This window comes from Octopus bimaculoides, chromosome 6 (genome assembly GCF_001194135.2).
Source record: "Octopus bimaculoides isolate UCB-OBI-ISO-001 chromosome 6, ASM119413v2, whole genome shotgun sequence".
Taxonomy (NCBI): Eukaryota; Metazoa; Mollusca; class Cephalopoda; order Octopoda; family Octopodidae; genus Octopus; species Octopus bimaculoides.
The window spans coordinates 55,938,427-55,946,838 of record NC_068986.1 but is presented as its reverse complement, the minus strand read 5'-3'; the positions used below and the strand labels follow the sequence as shown (position 1 = coordinate 55,946,838).

Here is an 8,412-nt window from a genome sequence, read left to right as displayed (position 1 = left end):
ATATATAATCTTGTTTTAGTCATTAAACTGCAGCTATACTGGGTCACTGCCTTGAATTTTTAGCCGAATGAATCAATCCCATTACTTATTTTTAAAGCCTAGTATTTATTCTATCGTTTTCTTTTGTCGAACCGCTAAAGCGATGGGGGTGCAAGCGCACACACATACACATATACGTAGTCTGATCAATAAGTATCTGGACTGTTGCCATAGTAACGAAGCTAAAGCACGCAGTGTAAAGCTACTTGGCATAGATTGACCTTAAACTCTGCCATGTCTGCACACTAAGATTTAACATTCTAACTCAGCTTGGAAGAGAGGTGTGTAGCGTGTGATTGTCGCATTGACCATGACAGAAAGTTGAGCAGAGAATATGCATCAAATTTTGTCAAAAGCCTGACGATGCTGGCTCAGATGTCATCACGAAGTTTTGAAAAAGTTTTCATCGTTCTTGATACAATCAATAAGATCTTGTGAAACGGAAACCCGACTGTCTTTTTGGTCAGCTGAAAGAAGTTTTGGCACAAACTTGGCAAACAAACGTCTCCTGCCCAAATCTTCAGTGATAATGGACTGAACTGAACCGTAACTAATCTGCACATCCTCTGATAACTCACGGATGGTGATTCGATTTCTTCTCGAAGGTGCAAGCACCTCTACGATGTTTTTCTCAGTTCTGCTGCTTGATGGTCTCCCAGAACGTTCGTCAATATGGATATGTTTTTGGTCATCTTGGAAACGTTTGAACCCCTCGTACACTTATGTGCGACTCATACACACCTCTCCATACACTTTCTGCAACTTTGCGCAGGCCTCTGAACAGGTGTCGCCATGTCAACTTTCTCTGTCATGGTCAATTCGACGATCACACGTTACATACCTTCCTTTCAAGCACTGCTGTATACAGCGAAAGTGAGTTAGAATGTTAAAACTTGGTGCGCGTGCACAGCAGAGTTCAAGGCCACTCTTTGTCAAGCGTGCTTTAGCTTTGTTACTATGGCAATAGTCCGGATACTTATTGATCAGATCTCGTATATATGAAGGACTTCTTTCAGTTTCCATCTAATAGATATGCTCACAAGGTTTTGGTCAGCCCAAGGCTATAGTAAAAATGACAGTTGCCCAAGGTGCTACTCAGTGGGACTGAACTCAGAACCATGTGGTAGGGAAACAACTTCTTACTACACAACCACTCCTGTGCCTATTATATGTATGTATGTTTGTATGTAGTCGAGGAATTCTCGATGGTTAAGTAGTTGGACGCTTGAGCTTGACGTTCATGAGTTTGATCATATCGAAGACTATTGGAAACAATTTATTAATTAAACTTAGTCTGTAATCCAAGCCTAGTCCAGACACACTTACTAAAATTCACTGAAACGTCTGAAGACTATTGTTTTGATGCCCATTGCCAGAACATCTTCCTGTTTTTTTTTGTTCAAGACAATAAGATTTGAAATGAGCAATGCAGGCTTGTGAAACATCTCTAATGGTACACTATTTACACTATTCACAGATGGAATGAGTCAGATGATGGGTTATCTTTTCAGTCATTGTGCCTCCATAATGTGTATGTGTGTGTGTGTATGTGTGTTTGCCCCTTTATATATATCATCATCATCATCGTTTAACGTCCGCTTTCCATGCTAGCATGGGTTGGATGATTTAACTGACGACTGGTGAACCAGATGGCTGCACCAGGCTCCAATCTGATCTGGCAGAGTTTCTACAGCTGGATGCCCTTCCTAACACCAACCACTCCGAGAGTGTAGTGGGTGCTGTTACGTGCCACCGGCAAAGCGGCCAGTCAGGCGGTACTGGCAACAGCCACACTCAAGTGGTGTTTTTACATTATATATGCATGCATATACATACATACATACATACATACATACATACATACATACATACATACATACATACACGAGGTTTTACTGAAAAGTTCCTAGCTTTAGGGTATCGCAAATCTTCCAAGCTCTTTTACAGGGCTTAGAAAAACGGAAGGACCACTGCAATAAGTGTGTGAATCTGAGAGGGGAATACGTTGAACAAGATTATAATTAACTGATCCCCCTGTATTTTCTTTTAGTCAAAGCTAGGAACTTTTCAGCACTCCCTCATGTATGTATGCACACACACACACACACACACACACACACACCAAAAGCAAGTAGACACCATCATTTCTTGAAGATTTATTTCGAGAAACAAGATAATAATATAATTTGATGCATTTCAATACTTATAAAGATTCAAGAGGCACATTAAAGCATCTGTCTCACTGGTGTAGGTGGACCTATAAAGAGCATGGCTACTCCTTCAACCTCAACAACTAAAATAACAATACATACTATGTGTGCGTGAATACACACACACACACACACACACATTTACCCAAAGCATAGAATAGATGTACACTGGATTAATGCTTGGACTAATTCAGAATCTTAAAGTCTAATGTCCTAATCAAGGTAATATTTAGTCCAATGGAACAAGAGTTGGTTATAAGAAACGTATAGCTCAAGCAGGTAATAATGAGACAAAAGATTGATAAGCACTTATATATGGCATTAAATCACTCATAAAAGATGTTACATATACATAAACATGAACATAAATAGCAAAGAAGAAATATAGTCTATGAGAAACCTTTACAGCTGTTTCAAAAATTCAGTGGATGGACAATGCAATATTGTGTATAATGCAAACAGGTGCTTACACTGATGTAATAATACACACCAAAAAAGTAGAAATGATTACCAATACATAAACGTGATGTTAGTATGTTCAAATTGTGTTATATTTCATATGTCTATCTTGACAAGGTCAGCCTGTGACTAAACAAAAGCAACAATATATAACTGACATATTTAGTTTAATTTGTAAGAAATACTCTTTCTACAAACAGACACCATATGAGACATCTAAATATTTAGTACATTATTTACATTTGACGGATATTTGTCGACATCTTGTTTGTTGTTAACGCAACATTTCAGTTGATATACCCTCCAGCATTCATCAGGTGTCTTGGGGAAATTTCGAACTGGGCATATGGCGTATTTGTTAAGAGTGCTGGCAACTAACCCCAAGATTCCAAGTTCGATTCCAGGTAGTGACCTGAATAATAATAATAATAATAATAATAATAATAATAACATCAAAAAATACCCTAGGAATGAGAACCCAGGTTCGAAATTTCCCCAAGACACCTGATGAAGGCTGGTGGGTATATCAGCTGAAACGTTGTGTTAACAACAAACAAGATGAGGACAAATATCCGTCAAATGTAAATATTGTAAATAATGTACATAATTCCTCATCTCTTAATTATAGAACTGCATTAAATATTTAGTTGTTGAACAGCACATATAATTTTAAGGAAATGAACATTTGGATGACAGATCAAAGTTGCTTATATGGGGTAACTTTACATTAAGGAGTGGAACGTACAATCTCCTGCAATTTAAACTGTCACATAGTCCCAGCATACAAAATGGAAAAGTCATTGCCCAAACCCTAACAAGTTAACCTGGAAGAAAAAAATCTCCTTGCAGTATCATGTTATGAAAAGGTTGCATATAAGCATTTGAATAAAACCAAGAAATATATATATTCATGAAACTGACATATTATCATCATTATTATCATCAAAATCAGGGTCATTTATTGAGGACATTATGACCTTAAATCAGAAGTTCAAAACATTTCTATATCCCAGATCGCTAGAAAATGTTTGGCAAGAAAACTGAATCCAGATCCGCACAAACATATCATTGCAAAAATCATATATTTAATAGTTAAATATATGTACATAGAGTAATAAAGTTTCTGTTTGTTTTTTTTTTCAAGAGTTAGGTAATTTTATTCTGAAGAGTGATTTTAATAAAGCATATATTTTCCCACTGAAATGCCATTTCACACTGCTTGGGCAAAAGTTTTTCCTAGGTTGGGAACCCCTGCTTTAGATCAACCCTATTCAATGAGAATTTGATAGGATTTTTAAGAAAAAGGCTGGGGCGGTTCAACATCAATGTTCTAAACAGTGATTTGAACTGACAGGAATAGCCTCTCCATCTTCCCGAAATCGACCGCACCTAATTATTCTTTAACACTATATGGAAAGATGGCATTGTCACAGCTGGAACTTCTTGATACTAAAGAATAAAACCTTCACCTTTTAAAGACAGTGGAATAATTTACTTTATTTTTTTGTTCACCCAGTCATGTTCTAGAATTGCAGTTATTTTCATATATTGAATTTTGTTTAATTTATTCAGTTTTGTCCACAATAATATTTATTTAAATTTATACAATTTTTTGTAACCCACAGCTTGACTCACATTTTGCCCATTGGTATCCAGGAGAACCAGACAATGTGGAATCTCATGAAAATTGTGTAGCTAGTTCTCTCATACCTACAGCTGGTTATTGGTCAGATTTCGATTGTCAAAGGAGCTTTCCATTTGTGTGTCAAAGGTTGGCTGGTAATATAAATTTTTATGATATCAAAATTCTTACTGACAAATACCAATGAGGGTGTTACAATCATGATAATTATAAATGGCTTACATTTCCCTGTCTCTATCTCTTCACTCTTTTCCTCCACTGTTAAGAGAGTAAGAAAAAATAAACAGAAAGAAAGAAAATTGATCATATATAGGTTTTAAATGAACATAGACCAATTAATTTCATGATCCAAAGTTATGTTGTACTGAGGAGCCCATAAGAAGGGCGAAATAGCATTATCTACAACTACTAGGACACTTAAAAAAAAAAGATTAAATGAGAATATTATTTCATGTTCTCTCACCCACAAGAAAAAGACTTCTCTAATAATAATAATAATAATAATAATAATAATAATAATAATAATAAAAAATTATAAACACTTTAAGGAAATCTTCACTGTCTCATATTTCTTAGTAGATGCTCTCTCTATCTCTTCCAACCCCCTATCTCTCTCTCTCTCACTCCTCTTAAACTAAAAGCAACTGTAGATGGCAGCAGTAACAGTCCCCAGTCACACATGCACAAAAAAATTACAATTTCTTTTATAGGCATAAGATCTCAAATTTGGAGGAAAGAAACAGTTGATTATGTCAACTGCTATACTTCTCAGGCATTTTATTTTAATGATCCAAGGAAGGATAAAAGGCTGAATTAAGTATGGTAGCATTACAACTTAGAACCTTGAAATGGATGGACTAAATACTGCTAGGCATTTTCTCCAACCTTCTGAGTCTAAAGTACTAACCAAGTACACTGAGTTTGTTATAATCAATTATAACTCTTACCCCTAAAATCGTAAAATAGTGGACGTCTATCTAGTCTTTTATCAGCTTCAAACATTGAATTGCGATTATTCTGGAGTATTTTCAGTGTCTTTTAATTGATTACATTGACCTCAGTACTTATTTAAAAGTTGTTTACTTATTTTATCAATCTCTATTGAAACCAGTGTTTACACACACACACACACACACACACACACACACACACACACACACACACACATTCCATGTTAGGTTATACTATGGACCCTTAATTCCTTGATGGAGTTGCAGGGCCCATTTAGGACATATGGTATGCCTTGGGTATTTTTGATCTGGAGGAACCCATCCCTCTGCAGGTTTTAACCACAGCCAGTTTCTTAGATAGAAGAAAATGATTGACAGAAAGAAAGAGTTAGAGAAAGAGAAGAATAAACCCTAGTACAAGACTGGTTGTTTATTTATTGACACCAAAGGGATAAAGGGCAAGGTTGACCTCAGTGGGATCTGAATTCAGAGCACAGAGAGCCAGAGTGATTGCCACAAAGTAACCTGTCCAATACTCTAATGGATCTACAAATTACTTACACACACACACACACACACTTTATAAAATCAGTTTTGACTACAACTTCAAGTTTTGTCTAACAGTTTATTCAACCATTTTCTGACTCTTCTTTTAACATTGAGTCCTCTCCATTAATAAGTTGTTATTCCTTAAAACTTCTTTAAATTAACAGCCCCAAAATGAACATTATAAATGTATGTTGTATAAAACATCTTAAATCATGCAAAAATGAGGCAAAACTGCTATGAAGTGCTCGATAAAATATTAAGTGAATTAAAAGAATATTAGAATTGTGACTATTGAATAAGTGAAAGAAATAGAATGACTTTGAAAAATCAAGATTCATCATCATCGTTTAACGTCCGCCTTCCATGCTAGCATGGGTTGGACGATTTGACTGAGGACTGGTGAACCAGATGGCTACACCAGGCTCCAGTCTGATTTTGCAGAGTTTCTACAGCTGGATGCCCTTCCTAATGCCAACCACTCCGAGAGTGTAGTGGGTGCTTTTACGTGCCATCGGCACGAAGGCCAGTCAGGCGGTACTGGCAGTAGCCACGCTCAAAATGGTGTATTTTATGTGCCACCTGCACAGGAGCCAGTCCAGGGGCACCTGTCCACTGATTCGATTCACAAGGCATTGATCAACATGGGGCTACACTAGAAGACACTCACTTAAGATCTAGTGCAGTGACTATGAACTTAAAGCTATGTAGTTTTACTGCAAACTTCTGAACCACATAGCCATGTCTGTAGCTATGACAGAAATCAATATTTTTTGTCAGAACCATTTGAATCATCATCATTTAGCCCATTAGAATTCAGATTTCTTTGTCAAATGTATTGCTTATTTATTCACTTTGTTTTCAATTAATCATGCACTATTTTGTAGCTTCAAGATTTTAATAGGGTGTTTGTATAGTTTTAGAATGATATTGTGGGGTATGTTTGAGAAATTGGATTTGGCCAGTTTTAACATAAAACAGGTAAAATATTTGGACCGGATATGACTGGATTATATGCTAGCATGGGTTGGACAGTTTGACAGGAGCTGCCCAGATTCTAAAGGTTTATTTTGGCAAAGTTTCTGTGGTTTGATGCCCTGCCTAACACCAATCACTTCACAGAGTGTACTAGATGCTTTTTACATAGTAGTGGCATGGGCGCTGATATGTGACACTGGTACAGGTACTGGTATGTGTCTATGTCATGGGCACTGTTATGTGGCACTGGCATGGGTGCTCTTATGTGGCACTGTTGCAAGCATGCTTTAATGTGGCACTGGCACAGGTGCTTTTTATGTGACACCAGCATCTGCAAACCCTCAGGACAGGAACCTCTTGGCTGTGAGAGGGATGTACAAAACATGCCTGTATGTATGGATGGCCACAGTTTTACTTAGCTTGACATTGTCTTCTCAAGCACAGCAACCCAGCAAGCTCTTTACATGTTGAGTTTAAATCCCTCTGAGGTCAACTTTGCCTTTCATCTTCAATAAAATAATGCACCAGTCTAATACTAAAACCAGTAGTTTATCAACTAATCTCATTTCCTTAAAATTATACTTTCCTACCTAAATTAGAAAGTTATTACTTGCAGTATTTAGTTACACCCTACAGTCTAAGTTCAAATACTATTGTGATTGACTTTGTCTTTTATTTGTTCAATGATCAATAGAATAAAGTACAAGTCAAGGACTGAGGTTGATATGATTGACTATGATATCAAAATGTTTGAAATTTCATGGCAATATCATAGTAGTACCACATTCTGAGGTCAATTTAATACACAAAACCCATGCCTCAAATTTGTAACCTTGTGTCTCCTGAAATACAATTTCCACATTGTATATGGTATTTAGTTAATTTTCTTTAAATTTTGGAGTCAAATCCCACCAAGGCCAATTTGAGTTTTTATCTTTTAATGATCTAAGTTATTAAGCTTGATTTTATCTACTATATTTTGTGATTTTGTGTCACTTGTCAAACATTTTTTTAGATTTTATTACTTATACAGACACAGGCATAGCTATGTGATAAGAAGTTTGCTCCCCAACTGCTTGGTTCCAAGTTCAGTCCCATTGCATTCCACCTTGGGCAAATGTCTTCTACAACAGCCAGAGGCCAATCAAAACCTGAGTAGATTTGGTAAATGTAAACTGAAAGAAATCTAGGCACAGCCATGGCTCAAACCACATGGTTCCTGGTTTTATCCCACAATAGCCTTGGGCCAACGTAAGCCTTGTGAGTGGATTTGGTAAATTGAAACTGAAAGAAGCCCATCACATATATATGTGTATGTGTCTTTGTGTTTGTGTTTGTACCCCCACTCATCACTTGACAACGAATGTTGGTGTATTTATATCCCTGTAACTTAGCAGTTTAGCAAAAGAGCTCAATAGAATAAGTACCATGTTTACAAAGAATAAGTACTGGGGTTGATTTCTTCAACTAAAAAAAACCCTTTAAGGCAGTGCTCCAACATGGCCACAGCCAAAATAACTGAAACAAGAGAATAAAAGAATATACACAGACAGACAAATAGCTTTATTGATTAGTGTGTGTGTGTGTG

General features: G+C 36.6%; 1 protein-coding gene across 1 annotated transcript in view; it reads left to right on the top strand.

The window, feature by feature from the left end:
- Positions 1 to 8,412, top strand: part of LOC106883728 (macrophage mannose receptor 1) — a 299,961-nt gene that overhangs the window by 171,060 nt on the left and 120,489 nt on the right. The window contains exon 15 of the mRNA XM_052968739.1: positions 4,334 to 4,487. Coding sequence (XP_052824699.1) covers positions 4,334 to 4,487 — 154 coding nt within the window. The remainder of the gene's footprint in view (positions 1 to 4,333; positions 4,488 to 8,412) is intronic.